The sequence below is a fragment of the Gambusia affinis genome, linkage group LG17 (genome assembly GCF_019740435.1).
Source record: "Gambusia affinis linkage group LG17, SWU_Gaff_1.0, whole genome shotgun sequence".
NCBI lineage: Eukaryota > Metazoa > Chordata > Actinopteri > Cyprinodontiformes > Poeciliidae > Gambusia > Gambusia affinis.
The window spans coordinates 868,918-888,605 of NC_057884.1; the positions used below are offsets into that span (position 1 = coordinate 868,918).

At 41.0% G+C, this 19,688-nt stretch overlaps 2 protein-coding genes across 2 annotated transcripts; one reads left to right on the forward strand and one right to left on the reverse strand.

Moving 5' to 3' along the window:
• Positions 1–53: 53 nt before the first annotated feature.
• On the reverse strand, positions 54–5,642 carry LOC122847206 (RNA/RNP complex-1-interacting phosphatase-like). The gene is made up of 9 exons (XM_044144664.1): positions 5,345–5,642; positions 4,435–4,510; positions 4,219–4,350; positions 3,887–4,010; positions 3,668–3,728; positions 3,548–3,594; positions 3,400–3,475; positions 2,681–2,785; positions 54–1,055 (listed from the first exon to the last, which is right to left on the reverse strand). Exons 1-9 carry the CDS (start codon positions 5,392–5,394, stop codon positions 638–640), a joined length of 1,089 nt encoding a protein of 362 aa, XP_044000599.1. The 5' UTR covers positions 5,395–5,642; the 3' UTR covers positions 54–637.
• Positions 5,643–8,334: 2,692 nt separating this feature from the next.
• Positions 8,335–16,578, forward strand: casp17 (caspase 17, apoptosis-related cysteine peptidase). The gene is made up of 4 exons (XM_044095939.1): positions 8,335–8,627; positions 9,785–9,948; positions 15,974–16,088; positions 16,225–16,578. Exons 1-4 carry the CDS (start codon positions 8,411–8,413, stop codon positions 16,536–16,538), a joined length of 810 nt encoding a protein of 269 aa, XP_043951874.1. The 5' UTR covers positions 8,335–8,410; the 3' UTR covers positions 16,539–16,578.
• The last annotated feature ends 3,110 nt before the right edge of the window (positions 16,579–19,688 follow it).

Genomic DNA, 19,688 nt, shown 5'->3' on the forward strand with positions numbered 1-19,688 from the left:
TCGGGTCCTTTGCTGCATGTCTCTCTCCTCACTTCCTTTCAAATACAAACCAGTAGAGTCAAAAGTAATTTAATAAAAACCAGTAGAGTCAGGGTGCGGTGGCTGCAAAAGGGGTAAGCACAACCCACATGAGGAGGCCTCTCTCATTATCTACTTTCCTGTCTGAGCACTTTAAAATAAAGAACATTACAGTCCAAAAACCCACTGGAGTTGAAAAAATACAATAAAACCGACTAGAGTCAAAAGAATTCTTTAAAAAAAAAAAAAAGGCATTTCTGTTTGTTTTGTCACTACATGTTGGTCCAGGATGAATCCATCTACTGGGTTTTATTAGAAAACTGTTCAACCAGTTTGAAAAATAAACTGAACTTGACCTTGAATGTGTGTTTGTGACTCAGTTGAATTGACTTTTTTGGGGAGTTTTTGGCGAGACGACCTGTTGTGTATGGGATCCATCTAAACGAACAAATTGAGTTAAATTTTCGGTTTAGCTCAAACAGTGAGGACAGACTGAAAGCCTGGACTGCAACAGGGACACGTGGTGCTGCTATAGGCTAAAATTACACAAAAAACTGAATTTAAGGGCTAAAAAAAAATGTGTTTTGTACGTTATGTCCCCTTTAACCTGCTTTGGTAACTAATAGCCATTGTATCCGTTAGCACTGGGTCTCTGGGAGGTTCTGACAGGGTTGCTTAAATTTGGCCCACTCCTGCCCTCAGCTGATCTGTCTCCATTAGCAACAGATGTCCAGTTGGGGGAGTAGTGAGGAAAGTTGGGAAGAGCTCCACCCCTGTCTAGCAAGGCAAAGGAAGAGTTCCACTGTGGGTCAGGTGGAGGGGGGTGCCAGGACCTGTTGGGGTCTGAGTGAGGGGCCCTCCATTGAGCTGGAGGCTGAGGGGCCCATCTGTATGGATGGAACAAGGCTGGTGGAGGAGCCAGAGGAGGATGAGCGAATAAAGGAGGAGGGCGGGCGAGTAATGGAGGGTGGGGTGTGTGGGCAGGTTGAGGGGCGTACGGGTGAGAGCGGTGACTCGGTCTTCCACGCCAGTGTGACCTGCAGGATTCACAAGACAAGAATGAATACTGCTTCACTTTTATAGACATATTTGCTTTGTTCTGCAGGATTTCCTTCTTACTCATAGTTAAATGAAACATTTATTGAATTTCTCTTTTATATTAGCAAAAATTGTGGGTTGAAAAAAAACCAATGTATTTTTAATGTTTTCACATTTTATATTGTAAGTAGGCCTGTCGCGATAAACAAGAAATCGATTAATCGTACGATAAATTAAAACTATCTACGTCATTTTAATTATCGCCGTTATCGTCTCTTCCAGCTTTTTTCTCTTTCTGTTGATGACGCTAAATGAAAAAGGCTCAACTCCGGTGCTCTCCACTGACCCTCCCTTCCTCATTTCCTTAGTGTAATGTCCAGTGCACACTACACCATCTTAGTGCTGTCGGTCGATTGTCGGCCCATTTTCAAAATCTGAGACCACACATTAGCCGACAGAAATCCTAGGTATAACGGTTCCAATGGCTGGCTACAAGTCCAGCTAACTAATTTTAAAGCCAGGCATTAATCAATTCTTTACTACAATCTATCTGCAACGCATGTGGCTCTAGTGTCAGTGTAACGTCCTGACTGAATGAAAATCATTAGAACCTTTTTATGTCACATTAACGAAGAACAGCTGAAATGTTACCGGGTTCATCAACGTAGCGATTTCGCTCCAACTCCTCCCCTCGTCATTTCTATATTCTTTGTACGAAATGTTTTATAAACATTAATGTTGTTTCCACATTTCATCTCCAATGTCCGCTGGACTTCAGGTTGCGCCGTGTCAGCTGTTTGGGATTCCCCTCTGTAATTTCCCCTCAGAAAGCGCGGAGCAGAATCCGGCTTTCTGATTGGCTACCTGTCACATTCAACAGGCTGCGGTAACGATCCCAGTGGGGAAAACCCCTGATTTAGATCGGAGGGCCCACAACGATCTAGCGTAACACACCACACACTACAGGATGATCACAAGAGACAATCTTAGTACGATAAAAGTTCTAAGATTGTCATAAGGGGAAAATGTAGGTGTGAACTAATGTGTATTGTGAACTATTGCATCAGGTAGTCGATGTTCCATCTTCTCTATTTAAATCTAATGATCACTGAAGGGCAATATGGTAAACAGACTTTATAATCTGCACTCTTTTGGTTGAATGCAGTATTTATTTACACTTTGGCTTTATGTTATTTCTTTTTTATTCAAGTACATTTTTGCTAATGGAGACTGAGAATCAATTTTATTTTTATTTTTGGTTGTTTTGTTTATTTTGTTTATCAGTTCCAGTGTTGGTTGTTCTTTTGAAAATAAAGTGTATCTATCTTTGGCAGGAAATCACATGCATTATTACGTGATTTCCATTAAATCAGTGTAAAAAGGTCTTCAAACAATACTATCGTCTATCGCAATAGTTTTTTGAGACAATTAATCGTTCAGCAAAATTTGCTATCGTGACAGGCCTAATTGTAAGATTTATTTTCACAATTACAGTAAAATGTCAGCGGTTCAGAGCTGAGTTGATTGTGTTGCAGCTCCTGAGAAAGCTTTCAGATGTTCCTACGGCAACCTGCTACAAGGAAACTGAGACAGTGACATGTCCATAAAGGGAGATGGGATGTACCTGTAGTAGTTGCGGTGGTCTCTCATGGGGGAAGCTGCGACAGGCGGCCGCTGGACGGCCTGGCCTCTCTGTGGCTCCAGCTCACACTCCTCCATGCCCGCGTTACTATGGTAACAATCAGAGCAGATTGTCACCCAGCAATCATCCAATAAAAAATCTCTCAAAAGCATGAAGAAGATTTTAGGTAAAAGATTTTCTGCACAATTTAACAAACACAGAACAAGTTTCCAACATTTAGATGAGTAAACTCTGTTTCCACTTTCCCAACTACTGTCCCTAATGATCCAGGGGCCAGAGGGGTCACAGTGGCCAGGAGCTGCTCCCTGTAGAGAGCAACAGTTTCTCCTCCAGATGTCAAAAAATCCATTCTTTTAACTGACAGAGATAATACAGAATATGAGGGAAGAGGAACTTTAGATGTGACCTTGTTATGCCACTAGGTGGCGCCTGTAAAATTTGCTTTGGAAAGGTTGAGAAAGTTGGCATTATTCTGCTTTTCCAGAGAACACCAGTTAAAAACTAAACAGAAACTAGACCAGGACTGAAAGGACTCATCTTTCTGTAAAGCTAAAACCTGTTGCTGTGTGCCGTCTCTTCCTAAACTACTAGTCTACCGCGGTCAGAGCTGTTCTCACTGCCTGGATGGCAGCAGGCTTAATAAGCTGATCAGAAAGTGAGAGCGGACTGTTGGGTTGGTGGAAAAGGACATGATGTTTCACCTCCGTTTTGGACCGTGCTGAAGGTCATCCAGGTAGTTCCGTCTCTCGATAGCGTAGCCACGGGACGAGTTGAACACTGCAGAGAACAGCAGCAGAGTGAGATCCATCACAGAATCCTCCTGCTAGGGTCTGAAAGCACGAGACTTACGCTGCACTGCCTGGGCCGGGTCCATCCCCTCCACGTCAATCAGATACCTGCAGGTCACACACAGCGGTCAGAGCGGCCTGTGGCTCCTGCTCACGCTTCAAGTGGTCTGGATGAACCTACCTGCAGATCAGGTAGCCGGTCCGGTTCAGTCCATGGGTACAATGGACCCCAATCAGCTTGTCTGCAAGACAACTTGGGTGTTTAAACAAATAGAAAAAAAGATGAACAAGGACAGAAAGAAATGTTCATATAGGTCTTTTTTTTAGAAATTTATCTCATTAAAACCAACTCTTCAGTCATTGATTTTATTGTCTATTTGTGGCTCAGCTCTTCCCTCACCGTTGTCCTGGTTGTCTCTGAGGAACCTGTGGACGGTGCGCTTGAAGCTCAGGATGGTTTGGTCACTGGGAACCTCATGGCCAGCTGTGAAGATCTTAACACACAGCAGCGACTGAGGAAGGTCCTGCAGAAACACACACACACACACACACCACCTCAAGTTCAGCAGCTTCACAACACGTACGTTCCCAGGGGCCGTTGAAGTAAGGGACCTCAACGTTAAACTTTTCAAGTCAGTATTAGTGATGGTTAGGTTAAGAGTTTAGGCTGTAAAAAGTGAATGTAAAGTCCCCACAAGTCACAAAAACACAACTGTGTGAGTGTGTGTTCACCTGCAGATTGTAGTAACGTGTGGTGTATGTCAGGTCAATGATCAGCCCCAGCTCATGGTTGTCCTCCTTCAGAGCATCCAGCAGCTCCCAGGGACCAAACACCTCGGAGGGGGGGAGCGTCCTAATCAAAGCCTGAGCAGAAGCAGACAGAGTATCGCTGGAAAAAAAACAGACACACTTCTGTTCCCACAGACTCCACTGTGACCCGCTGCTGACCTGCTTCAGAGGGACTTTGAAGGCGATGAAGCGAGTTCCTTTCAGTCTCTTCCCCACCGCTGTGTAGTTCTGCCACCTGTTGGACACAAACCCAGTCACCCTGTCTGTCTCCATCATTGTCTCTCTTGACTGACTCTTAGTGTGCTTCAAATCACAAAACACACAATGTTTAGGACAGCTTCTTCTTCAGGTCTGTAGTAAGCGCTTATTGTACAGATTTATTTCGATGGGCTCCACTACCAGATCTGTAACATTCAGATCTGTTAAACAAGGCTCATGATGTCGGTCGCTGATTACTGCTGCGTCCCTCAAAGCAACTTTTTGATGTATTTAAACTGTTTATAAAGATTAAATACAACAGAGATAAAGAGCCACAGAGGTTGGAAGAACGACTTAGACTGTTTCTGGCAGAGCATGCATTTATCAGCTGCAGTCTGGAACAGAGGTGGTCAATCCTGGTCCTGGAGGGCCAGTGTCCTGCAATTCTTAGATGTCTCCCTGAGATATTGACCTGTTAGCACAGGGGTCTTCAACATGTTGCTACACAAAACCTTTTCCAGTTGCTCGCCAAGCGGTCAGGAACTAAAGTAGTCAATAAAATAACACAAATATAGTTTGATGATTTTACTCCACGCAAAATGGCGGGAGGGCTTAGTTTGATAAGTTTACTGAATTTAAAATAATCAGATGTTTCAGTAATTGACCTGCTGCCTCATTTATTCCTTTCTTTCTTTTAATAACTTGGTGAATTGATATGGATTTCTCATACAGGAACAGGACCAGAGGACAGCTTGTTGGTTTCTTTTCCGTTTTGATTAAATTTTGTTCCTCGTACATCCATAAAAACTTAACCAAAACCTACTGAGAACAATGAGACAGATCTACAAGCTGCCGGACAAGAGTCTCTCACCTGTCCGGGATGTCCTTCCTGCGCAGTCGGGAAATGTCTTCTCGTCCCATTAAAACACTGGAATTGTAAACAAAAACTATGAAACTACGTAAAACTCTGGAAGCACGTGGTGAAGACAGACCTAACTCCTAACAAGAGCACATTCTTCTGAAAACTCAAACAGACATGTCCTGTCTATCCTCTGTTCTGGCTGTCCAGCAAAAAGGTCAGTTAAGATGTCCAGCTTCCAGCTTGTCTAAAGTAAAACTGAGCTCAGCCGCCGGGGAAAAACTGCTGGCGCATCTAACTTACGTCACAGGAAACTGCAGATGCCTCATCGCCCCCTGGTGGAAAACATGAAGTATTGCTTCCTTGACGGACTGCATGCGACCAATTCTCCTTTATTATTATTTTTTTGTGATATGAAAATACAAAAATAAACTGTTTTGTGAAAAATTCTCCAAAGAATTTCACTGAGAATTATAAACAAATCCTGTATTATAAAACAATGCATAAAACAATGTAAAATAATCTCTTACTGAACAAAAATTACATTTATGTGAAAGAACAGAATTAGTAATAGGTACTAAAGCATTAAATGCAATAATACCATGTAAAATTCACAAAATAAATCAGTAATTTTGGTCAGGGAGGTTACTTAATGCACATTTGTTTTAAAAAGTCTGTTTCATCAGGTGTTAAAAGTACATTAAAACATTCGTATTTTAGTATTTTGTTGTCTTCTGATAACACTTGCTTGATTTTCATCAATATCAAGCCTACAATCTGGAGAGTGAATCTCCAGTAGTTTCAAGAGACAGCATCTTCTATTCCAGCTCCAACAAGTTCAAGTAAATGTTCTACATTTAAATAACTTCATTATAATAATTCTTTCTTTTAATCAACAGTTCATTCATTTGCCACATGATCAGAGGATGGACCTAATCAAAATCCCTTCAAGGTAGGTTTCAGTTATAGCCGATACTAAGATGTAAATGTCTAAGCTCTTTTGTTTCCATCAACTTCCAGGTTCCTGACACTGACAAAAAAAATGAATAGTGACAAATACTGTGTACCTTGAGTGATCAAAAGCAATGTTTTACAAACTTTCAAGAAAAAAAACATTGTGCGACTTACTTTGTTTACTGTACAAAAAGCTCTGTAAAATTTTAATCTGCTTTTCTACTTTCAAAATTAGATTTTCTTCCTTGTACATCCATAAAAACTAAACTGAAGTCTACTGAGAACAGTGAGACAGATCTACAAGCTGCCTGGGATTCCCCTTCTCCTGTCCGGATTGTCCCATTTCCTGTGCGATCGGGACATGTCTTCTAGTTCTGATGAGAAGACATGCTTTGTTGTTCTTCAAGAAGAAAGATGTGCCAGAAGAAATTAAATCTGAGGAAAAAATGGTGCACTGCACATCTAGACGAGCTGTACTTAACATGGAAAAATTGTTTACCATCTGTCAACAGAAAAGACTCCTAAAGCCTCCCAAACCATAATTCTATCCTACCCAGTGAGATGGACCTAGCAGTCAAAGTTGAGCCAGGCACAAGTTTAAAATCAAAAAGAATTGGTTTTTACTCAACCCAAAACAGAAACTTGGGTAAATGATGAAAAAAAGACAAAGTTGGGCCCATAAAAGAGGACAAAATAACAAACTTCAACTCAGACCAACTCAAACAAACAGACCTCTCTAAATGAGACAAAGGGGAAACTTAAGTACTGGCTGATCAGGCCACACAGAAGACACAAAGGGAAAAACAGACAAAACCCTAACTGAAACTAACATTAGAGAATCCCCTCTCCCCTCCCCCTCCTAATGCTGAGTTGTGGTATGGACCAATTTGCAGTCTCCATAGGCTTTCTCCACCTCTTTGTTCCCCTGAAGGACTGGAGCACTCAGTTAACTAAAAAAAAAAAAAAAAAAAAAAAAAAAAAACACAGGTTAAATCAAGCAAATCATATAACAGTGTAAACTAAAATGTGCAGCGTTTATTCTAGAATACAGTTCTATATGTGTTGCATTCTAAACAAAAACTAGTTATTCTGTAAATTAAATCCCAGATTTTAAGACTGAGAGAATGATTGTGTCTGGTGTGATTGAATGTTATCACATTTGTGTGGCTGTAACAGCAGCCATCACAACAGCTAAATGTTTGGTTCTGCCAAACAGAACATCAAAGAAATACTGATAAAAAATAAAAATAAAAAAAAGAGTGAAATAGCCAGCTACTATGCATATTCCAATGTAATCATAAATGAACCGACAGAAACAAAATACACTCCTTAAAGCAGAGAGCATCTGCAATGGGATGGTAACCTCTCCACCAGCTTAAGATGCCCCAAGGTCCACAAATGCACCAAAGGCCCATGAGCCATGTCCAGGCAGAGGCCAGCGCACACACTGGGACATATTGACCAGGACCACAGTCTTGGGGCCAAGAGAGGCCCCCAGATTCATCCAGGAGCAGTACAACCACCAGAACAATAACTATTAACTTTATCAGGAAGGAACTGCAAGTTCTTTAGGAGACAATGGAAAAGAAATTTGATGTGTTCTCTTCTCAGCCTCACTATCTGAGAAGAGAAACCGAAATTCTGGAACAATAAGATTCCTCTGTTTCATTTTTCTGTCAACATCAGTAAGCCACTCAAAACTGATTGCTGACGTTCTGACAGATCAGAACATTTACGCCTGAATGAAGCTTCAAGCATCATTCAGGCATAAGAGCCTGAATCATCGCTCTCAAAACTGTGGCTTTGAGAGTGACAGTTTTGATCACAGATTGGGACTAAATGAATGTTAATCAGATGCAACAAGCAGTAACCTACTTCCCAGCATGTATTACAGCTCTGGGAAGTGGAAATCGCTTTCCGGAAGAGTAAATGTTGCAACAATGGAATTTCAAATCATGTGATTTCGAAACTCAGCCTACCAGGTAACCAGGTGTGTTATTAAAGAGGCGTGGTTAGGGATTTATAGCTGAGCTGGAGTTTGAATGGAGAATGATGCACAGACTCAAAGTCTAACAGAGATACTGCACACATCAAAGCTGATAGACAGACGGTCACCTGAACTACATGCCAGTGTGGAAAGAAGTCATGGACAGACCAGAGGAGTGCAACAGGGCCGTGTTGGTGTCTGTAGCAAACTTTGACTATGGGGTTCCCTTAGGAAGGAGGCCAGGGGCCAACTGTGATGCTAAGAAGCTTCACCGCATCCTCACTAAACTGGGCTACAAGGTGGATCTTCACATGGACCTGAGCAGCAAGGAAATCTACAACCTGTTCTCTAAAGGTAACAGATCGATGTCAACTTCTGAGCTGTCAGATTCATTCATTCATCTCCAGAAGGGTTCTTTTAACTCTGTGGAGAGCAAATGGGCGCTCTTTGTTTTCCTTCTTATTTGGATCCATGTAAATTTTTCACTATAACAAGAAAAAAGATGTCATCAGATTTTGTTAGATTAATACCAAAGCTTTTCCTGAAGGACCTTACAAACCTAGTTTCAGTTTCAATTATCCCTTGGCTGATGATTCCCATGGCAGGTTCTCTAAAATGAGCTAAAAAGTGTTGTATCATGTTAGCAAGTGGTCTTGTCATTTTTTCTAAGCAGTAGTGTATATCTATATAGAAAATGAAATGTGTTGATGAAGCTGTCTGAGCCCTGGAGAGCGACCACTCTGTTTGATTCCATCCCTTCAAAGAGCAGCAAGAGCTGAACTTAAAAGTCCTGAAGCTCAAAACTCCACATATTCTGGAAAAAGGTTTGCATTAGTGAGCTCCAGTCTAAAATAACAGAACCAGCTGGTCTGTGAATCTGTTGGTTTTACATTAAACCTTCTTAACGTCTTATCTAATGGCCTCGGCAGTAAAAAGGTGTTCACAGATTAGTTAGAACGTGATTGGATGTTTTAATCAAAGTCTTCTTTTCTGCAACTTATTGAAAAAAAATTAAACCAGACAAAAACTTCAGCACTAATCTATAATGTGTCGCCTATAACAGCTGAATCAGGGAATATTTGATTTTGATGGGCGATTAAAAGACAAATAAACAATAATAATAATAATATATTATTGAAAAGCAAGTTTTCCAGTTGGGATTATGTAAAACTGAATCAGAAAATTACGTATCATTAGAATCTAGACAGAGGAAAGCCTCAGTGTACAGACTGCGTTTATTGTTTTTTTTTATCACTAATAGATAAAACTTTATGGTAAAATGACTGATTGAGATGAATGAATGAGGAGTGGAGGAACACCAGGTGCCGGTTTTCTGTCAACACCCCCATAATTAAACACAGTTCAATGACTGTTATACTGAAAGGTGTGCTGACTGCACACATTCCTCATATTTTTCACATTGTGTACAATCACATGATGTTGATTGCTTAGCCTACCCCCTTAGTCACTGACAGTAACGTCTGTAATGTTGGGTGTTTGTGTCGCCTCAGAAAGCAGGCGGCCTGTGAAGGACTGCTTCCTTGCTGTCCTGTCGTCTCACGGGGAGGAGGGCTGTGTGTTCGGATCAGATGGGAAACCTGTCCGACTGTCTCGTGTCTTCATGTACTTTGATAATGAATGCATGGAGAAAAAGACCAAACTGTTCCTCATACAGGTATGCCTTTGTTCTTAGTGACACACAAACAGCACAACAGTGACAATTTCTTTTTTTTTTTTATTTTTTTTTTCACTATGTATCATTTATTTGCACATCAGGAGATCATACATATATAGATGGTACATACATTGTACAAAGCTTACATGACTTCTCCTATTTTTTGTTTTCTTTGTTACACAGTTTTTTTCCCCTTCCCTCTTTCTTCTCCCCTTTCCCCCTTCTTTCCCTCTTCCCTTCCCTTTCCCCGTAGCAAACATAAATCCCTGTATTAACATAACAAAAACAGGACCAAATACGTATAATTACATAAAATAAAAATAAAAAAATAAAAAATACATTAACAACCAAAAAATAAATTAATTAATTAAAAATAAATAAATCAAATAAAAAATAGGGGTGGGTTGGAGGGGGGGTTGGACGGCATTGAGAAGCTAAAAGGCAACAACTCTTCACTCAATTATTCTGTAAATTTAAGTCACATGACATGATGGGTCAATCACACCTATCTATACATTATAAAGGCAGAGCTTTTATGTATGTCATAAGAGGTGCCCACTTGTGAGTAAATTTAGCTGAATTACCTCTTACTGTCAATAGAATCTTCTCCATCTTCAAGCATGATCTAACAGTATTAAGCCACTGAGAAGTAGATGGAGGTATAGGAGATTTCCAGCAGAGTAAAATACATCGCCTGGCAAGGAGAGAACAGAAAGCCAAGACCTCCCCCTGCTGGGGCGACAGATTAATTGAGGTCCCTGGAACTCCAAAAATGGCAATTAGTGGATCTCTTCGGATCTGGATTCCAAAAACCCCTGAGAGTGTGGAAAAGACACAGTCCCAAAATTTTTGTAAACTTGGACAAAAGAAAAACATATGACTTAAGTTGCAGGGAGAGGTCCGGCACCGGTCACACTGGTCCAAAATTGAAGGAAAAATTTTAGAAAGACGGGATTTTGAGAAGTGGACTCTGTTTATCACTTTAAACTGTACAAGTTGTAACCTGGCACATGGAGTGCTTTGGCGTATACTGAGAATAACTTTATCCCACCATGAGTCAGACAGTTCAACACCCAATTCACGTTCCCAAAGAGTTCTGGATTTACCCGATGAGTCGGGCTCAATTCCCATAAGCTTTCCATATATATTAGAAAGGGGTGATTTCAGATTAGGTTTCAAAACTAGTAGGTCGACCCATAGTGGGTCAGCAGGAAGAGTTGGAAAATTTGGGAACAACGAAGAAACACAATGTCTAATTTGGAAATAGAGAAACAGATGAGAAGTAGGTAGGTTAAATTTTGAGGACAACTCCGTAAAACTAAGAAATAGACCATCTTTGTAGAGATCTCTCATTGTACAGATGCCTCTCTCATGCCAAACTCTATAGCCAACATTAGTGGTTGCAGGAGAAAATATAGGATTTTTCAATAACGGCATTTTATTAGAGGGAGACGTAAATTTAAAATGGGACCTAAATTGTGACCAGATCTTCAGCGTAGAGAGCACTATAGGATTTGTAGTAACAGAGGAAAGTTTAATTGGTAATGATGAATAGATAATTGAGGCAGGTGAAAAAGATGTAGATATCGATTGAATTTCAAGTTTACACCAGAACAGATTGGGTGAATTTAGCCAATAAATCAATTTATGAATATGTGAAGACCAGTAATACATTGCAAAATTGGGTAAAGAAAGACCACCACTTGTCGTGAACTGTTGCAATAGAGAAAGCCTCAATCTGGGGGCCTTATTGTTCCATAAAAATGAAGAAACCATCTGATCCAGGGACTTGAAGAACTGTTTAGGCAAGAATAAAGGGATACATTGAAATAAAAAAAGAAATCTAGGTAGAACATTCATTTTAATAACATTAATTCTGCCAATTAGTGAAAGAGGGAGAGAGTTCCATCTCCGAAAATCTGATGCAATTTGAGAGACTAGGGGGGCAAAATTCTGAGAAAACATTGAGGGCAGAGTACGAGTAATATTAATTCCCAAGTACCTAAACCCTGAAGGGCTGAGTCTAAAAGGAATGTCAGATTGCCCAAGTTCCAAAGCCAATGAATTTACTGGGTAGCATTCACTTTTAAGCAAATTAATTTTGTAGCCAGAGAAAGATCCAAACTTTTCAAGAAAATCCAAAATTGGAGGAAGACTGTGTAAGGGATCCGAAACATATAAGAGAAGGTCGTCTGCATATAAGGAGAGTTTAAGTTCAACACCAGAGCGGATAATTCCATGAAAAGAAGAGAGGGATCTTAGCGCAGCAGAAAGAGGTTCAATGGCTAACGCAAACAAGAGAGGAGAAAGAGGACAACCCTGTCTAGTACCACGTCCCAACGGAAAATAATCAGATTGGACGGAGTTAGTGACAATGCAAGCTTGAGGAGATGAATAAAGTAGTTTGATCCAGGCCAAAAACCTCCCACCCAAACCAAACCTATCGAGAACGGCAAACAGGTACTCCCATTCCACTCGATCAAAGGCTTTCTCGGCGTCAAGAGAAATGATCACCTCCGGAGACGTGGGGGAATGAACTGAAAAAATTGCATTCAATACTGTACGAATATTAAAGAACAAATGACGACCTTTGATGAATCCATTCTGTTCATGCGAAATAATGTGAGGAAGCACCTTCTCAAGCCGAGTAGCGAGTATTTTAGCTAAAATCTTAAAATCCACATTTAAGAGCGACAGGGGCCTATAAGATTCGCAAGCAGTGGGATCTTTACCCCTCTTCAACAGGAGAGAAATTGAAGCCTGAGCCAAGGTGGGGGGCAACAGGCCACGCCCTAGGGACTCATTATAGACCTCGAGAAGAAGAGGGGCCATCTTGTCTTTGAATTTCTTAAAAAATTCGGCAGGAAATCCGTCCGAGCCGGGGGCCTTACCACTCTGCATATTATTGATTGATGTAAAAATTTCTTCCAATGTAATGGGCGCATCAAGTTGATCAGAAACCAATTTATTTATCCTAGGGATGTCAATATTCTGAAGAAAGGCAAATAACTCATCCGAGCCAGATTGTAGTTCAGATTTATACAGATTACAATAAAATTTCTTAAAAATGTCACTGATAGAAACAGGATCGGAAACGAGATTGCCTAACTGATCTTTGATTTGTGATATTGTGCGAGAGCTAGCTTTTCGTTTCAGTTGATGCGCCAGGAGCCTACTTGGTTTTTCTCCATGCTCATAAAAAGAGGCTCGAGATCGAATCAAAAGACGCTCCGCATCGGAAGTTGTTAGGAGATCAAGTTCAGTTTGAAGATCCAGTCGTTGCTTCAGTAAAGCGAGTGACGGATTAGTGGCATTTTGCCTGTCGATTCTCTGAATTTTTGATGATATTTCTGATATCTTAGCATGTCTATTTTTAGTAACATTAGCTGAAAAAGAGATAATCTGACCCCGAAGATAGGCTTTTAATGTTTCCCATAATAATGAGAAAGAAACTGTATCGCTCTTGTTAAACGTAAGGAAATCATCAATTGTTGATAGGATAAATTTATTGAATGTTTCATCTGATAACAGGAGACTATTAAATCTCCAACAAGGGCAAGAACGGGGTTTATTCATGAAGTTTATATCAAGGCTTAAAGGGGAATGATCAGAAATAATAATCGGATGGTATTCAGAAGATGTGACTCTGTGCATTAAAGAGCCATCAATAAAAAAATAATCTATACGGGAATAGGACTGGTGTACCTGAGAGAAAAAAGAATACGTCTTTGTTAATGGGTTACGTGCCCTCCATGGATCTACATATCCATTTTGAGTCATAAAATCCGAAATAGATTTAGACATATTTGACTGCGTAAAGGCCCGAGATGAAGAGCGATCTAATGCTGGGTTCATTACACAGTTTAAGTCCCCAGCTAGAATCAACAAATGAGAGTCAAGAAAAGGAAATGTGCTAAATAGATTATTTATAAAATCAGGATTATCAAAGTTTGGTGCATAAATGTTCACTAATAAGACAGGGGTATGGAACAGAGTACCTGCAATTATAAGAAATCTGCCATTCGTGTCTTGCATTATTTTTGATGCAGTGAAATGAACCTTCTTATTAAATAATATGGCTACTCCTCTAGCTTTCGAGTTGAAGCCCGAGTGGTAAATCTCCCCAACCCATGAATATTTGAGCTTGGACCAATTTCCATTCTGCAGATGTGTTTCCTGTAAAAATACTATATCAGGGTTTAGGCGCTTCAGATGAGAGTTTATTTTAGATCTCTTCACTGGACTATTAAGACCTTTAACATTCCAACTTAGGAATCTAACAGGAGCTGAAGAAGCTTTCAAATCAACGGACATGTGACCAGTTGTTTATAACAGAAGTTGAAGGATATTGCCACCCCCTCCATCCCCAAGAAGGGAAAAAAAAAAAACAAGAAAAAAAAAAACACACACACAAAGAAAACAACATATACAAACATTTTCCCCCACCCCTTGCTTGCACTCTGCCCTTCCCCAAATGAAGGGACCGTGCAGACTCCAACAGGAGCCACTAGAAAACTTATCCTTACAGCTAAACAGCGCAACAACAACAACAAAAAAACCTCCCTGTGATACTAGGCGAGTCCTGCAGAATCAGCAGAATAGAGAAAATGTTAAAATATACAATATGCACTATTCTAGGAAATCAACAACACCTACAGAAAACATCCAATATTTGAAATACACAAGTAAACTGCAACCATTTCGAAACAGTCCGTTTTTTCTTTTCTTTTTTTTCTCCTTTTCTTTTCCTACTTCCCATTTCTCCTTAATGTGAAAATATTACTTAACCAGACCAAACAGAGTCCCCAGAATGTGAAACAAATCTTCGTAATTATAGCTCTCATTTGGTAATAGACCCGATGTAGATATTGGCCTCCTCCGGAGAGGTGAAGACTCGCGTAGTTCCACCATGGGTAATCCGCAACCGGGCCGGATGAAGCAAGCCGAACCGGACCCCCTCAATGCCACGGAGCCGGCGACGGCAGTCTGTAAAGGCTGCTCGTGCTCGGGCCGTCCTGACAGTATAATCGGGGAAAACGAAGATAGTCATACCGTTCATCTTGATCCGCTGCAGCTCCCTTGCCTTCGACAGGATTTTCACACAGTCAGTGTAGTAATGTAGCTTAGCTACGATGGGGCGAGGGCGTTCACCTGCCTTGGGTTTAGGGATCGGGATACGGTGAGCGCGGTCTACCAACGGTTCCTCCGCGAAACCGAAGGCTTCCTTCAGCAACCGCGAGACGGCAGCCGTCGAGGCCGATAAAGGGTCATCCTCCGGGACTCCAATGATGCGGATGTTCTGACGCCGGGACCGGGACTCCAAGTCATCACATTTATCCTCCAACTGTGCCACAGTTTTAGTAAGGCTGTCTACTGTCTTCCGGAGGCTAACGATGTCATCAGTGCAGGTGGATAGGGATTTCTCCATCTCAGCAACCGTTACGTTTAGCCCAGTAAAACTCTCCTGCACCGCAGTGAGGCCAGAGGACAATTCCTTCTTGAAGGATAGCAGCTCGGATTTAATCGAAGAAAGACTTTCACCAAGAACAGCATGAAACTCTGCTTTAAGTATAGCGGTAAAGTCATCCCGGAGAGCCGCAAGCAGCTCGTGTTTAAGACTGCTGGTATCACTAATTGCAGCGGCACGGGCCGCTGCCCCCGACCCAGGAGATGACTCAGCACAGGTCGAGGACTCACCACGAGGACCAGGCCGCAGGTGGGACTGAATCGAATTTCCTCCTTTAACAGGCTTCGGTGGCATTTTAGTATCCAAAAAAGAAAGATGGTGTTCACTGTATAGGTTACGTATCGCTTGAAGTCGAAGACGAGAAAAAGTGCTAGGTAATAATCGAACAAAAAACAGCTAACCCCGCAGGAGCACGCCAAGACACAACCTACTCCACCGCCATTCAGCCGGAAGTCAACAGTGACAATTTCATTTGAAAACAAATCACAGAAGACTTCAACTCTTCTCACACTGATGTTTTCTCGGTTGGTTTGATGCATCTCCATTCCACCCTTGCAGGCGTGCCGGGGAGGCGCTCTCGATGATGGCGTGGAGGTCGACTCATCAGACAGCAGATTCCAACACTACTTTTCTGTTCCCGTGGATACGGCTGTGATGTTCGCCACAGCACCAGGTGAATGACCAGTTAGACTGGCAACTTAAAGAAGCACCTTAGAAACACCAGTGATGTCTATTAATAGTGAAATCTGACATAAATCGTACATGAGCATTAATGAATCAGTTTATAAATATTTTGTCTTTTCTATTAGGTTATGGTGCGTTCATGAACTTCACTGGATCAGTCTTCCTGCAGACGTTCTGCTCATTACTGGAAGAAGAGGGTCACTCTAACCTGGAGCTGACTCGACTGATGACCCGACTCTCCCACAGGGTGGCCTACACCTTCGAGTCCAAAGGGAGGAAGTATGGCGGGAAGAAAGAGATGCCATGCTTTCTGACACGACTGACCAGAGATGTGTTCCCGTTTGCAGAAACGGAGAAAGACAGGAATGCGGAAATGATGTCTGCCACATCACTGGTTGTTTCACAGAATGTTAGACAACGGATTGTTTCAGTAAGTTAGGGAGCAGTTTCCCTGCTGACTGAGCACATATGAAGCACATGATCAGGAACCTCACAAACAGATGACGACAGATAAAGTGGGAACCGTGTAACTGTTACTTCTGTAGAAATATATATCGGTAAAGAAAATATTGAGTTTTTTGCTCCTACCTCCTGTACATACATATTATATATTTAATCATGAGAAAGTTATTTAGTAGTGTTATACTTATTGGTCATTAAAGTAAAATGTAAAAACTTATATTTTTCATTATCTTTTCTTACTCACAGACTTTTCTAAATAAAATTAAGAACAGCTTTAAAGAAACATTGCATGGAATCTGTGAAAGAATGCTAACAGTAAAATGGTCCAGTCTCTGCCGGGTTGATAATAATAATATCAGCTACCATCACTATGCAGATGACGCACAGCTCTACATTACGATGTCACCAGGTGACTCAGAACCCATCCAATCACTGAACAGATGCTTAGAACAGATAAATGTGTGGATGTGCCAAAACTTCCTCCAGCTGAACAAAAACAAAACTGAATTATTATTTTTGGACCTAAAGGGAAACAATCTAGAGTTATAGACCTAGAGTTATAGATCTAGAGTCAGTGCACAGCTTCAGTTATTATAACTAAAAACCAGTGATCAGGCCCGATACCTGGGAGTAGTGATGGACTCTGATCTGAACATTCAGAGCCACATAAAGACAGTTTCTAAGTCAGCCTTCTATCACCTGAAGAACATTTCCAGGATTAAAGGACTAATGTCTCAGCCAGATCTAGAGAAACTCATCCATGCGTTTATCTTCAGTCATATTGATTATTGCAACAGCGTCTTCACAGGCCTGTCCAACAAATCAGTCAAACAGCTGCAGCTGATCCAGAATGCTGCTGCTCGCGTTCTCACTAAAACCAGGAAGATAGAGCACATAACACCAGTTTTAAAGTCCCTCCACTGGCTCCATGTAGCTCAAAGAATAGACTTTAAAATACTGTTGTTAGTTTATAAATCACTGAATGGTTTAGCACCACAATATATTAAAGATCTGCTGCTGTTGTATCAACCTTCCAGACCTCTCAGGTCTTCTGGTTCTGGTCTGCTCTGCATCCCCAGAAAACTAAATGAGGAGAAGTGGCATTTAGCATCTATGCACCACAAATCTAGAACAAACTTCCAGAAAACTGTAAAACAGCTGAAACACTGACTTCCTTTAAATCTCAACTAAAAACCCACTTGTTTAGAGTTGTATTTGAAACGTAATCAATTGCAAATTTATTGACGGAATGTGACTTGATATTGTGTTTTGATTGTTGATTCTATGCTGCATTGTGTTTTTGTGTTTGATTTGATGTAAAGCACTTTGAAATGCCTTGATGCTGAAATGTGCTACACAAATAAAATTTGATTTGATTTGATTTGATTTGATAATCCAGGCTGGACACAAAGATGCACGTTAACATTGCTGGAAATTCAAACAAAAGATTTTAGCCTGATTTTGTCTGAGTAACAATGCGTGTAGCTGTCCTGTCTGGTGCTCAAATATCCTGTAGCAGCAAATGCAACACAATGAAAAGGCCACACTGTCTTGATTAGGATAATGAGTTTCACCTGTTGGTGTTATGATGTCATTATTCAGTAAACAAGTGTAGATCAGTTCTCCAGAGCCTCGCTAATGACCTAATTAATCTATTCAGGTGTGGTGCAGCAGAGGCACATCTAAAAGTTTCAGGGCACGGGGCCCTCGAGGGCTGGAGTTTGACACCTGTGGTCTACAACCACAACTCTGAAGTCAGTGAGGATTCCTGGGTTTGGGGTGGATTGTTTTTTAGTCATGGCTTCACTCTGACAGTTTTGAGTAGGGATGGAAAACATCCAGTCTGGAGGGACTGGTTGGTTACAGAGGTGATCAGTGGAGCGATACTGGAACGTGTGCCTTAACCAGGGCAGTAGAAAAGGGGTTGAATTCACACCTGGTGGACTTCATTCTCCTAATGATCTCCAGGATCTCTGTTTGGATGATGGAGGGGAAGGAATGAAGTGGCTGTGAGATTCCAGACTGGCTCAGCCCAGCTGTTAGCTGGAGCAGAAGAAGAGTTGATTTTAGCTCCAAGAATCCAGGAATCTATCACATTGATTGTCTGTTGAATGGGAAGATGATGATGATTAATTTTGCCTCTGAACCATGTTGGAGAAATGCAGCAACCAAACATCTTTCAGAGATTCTGTTGTTCTTTCATGAAGAACCACACAGGGTTTATAGAAGGCCCCATCTGGCTCTATGCAAAGTCCAACAACTGGAAAGAAATGGCAGAATTCTAAAATTGACTATTTGAATATTAAGTCTTTTCCACATCCACATTAGCTACTCAGCAAATAGATAATACAACTTGTATAGATGTTCAGTAGGAAAAAAAATGATTTTGAGCCAGGATTCAAAAACTCTTCTAAATATATGACTAATGTTTTGTAGCTCCAATTGATTCTACCACATAAGAATTCCTAATTTTTTACTTTTTGGGAGGATTCCAGGAAATATTATTGTGAGGAAAAGTCTTGGTTTCAGATTCCTGAGGAAGAAGTGATCTTCTGATTACCATTCTAAGTGCCAGCCTTCATTTCAAGATTAACCTGCTCATCAAACACGTCCCTGGCCTCGTTCCACCCAACCATGGCATCTTCCATCTGAACTGGCTCTCCTCTCGTCTGGAGCCAAACCAAATCAGTCATGGAACGCTGGGAACATGTATTTATTTCATTTCCACCTACTTCCTTGTATGGACTCTGCTCCTGAGCTGTTTGAATTACGTAAGTGTCTCTTTCCTTCAGTGTGCTCAGACAAATGAGAAACGCCAGACGTTTTACACAACAGCATGGGCCACTCCTTAACCTGTAATCAAGAATTTATTTATGGTTTGTCAGGAAATGGGTCGGTGCTGTGAAAAGGTGTTTACTGCTTACAGATCTCTTGTGATTTTCCTTTATTTGTCTCACTTAAAGTTAGGCTAAACAAATGTTAATTTTGGGATAAAGCTAACATGAACAAATAAATAAATAAATAAAAACACCCAAAGCTACCGGGTTCTGTGGGAAAAATTAATTTCCTCCAAAACTAGTTGTCCACTCTGGACATCAAATTTGATAATTGTCCATGCATCTTTAAC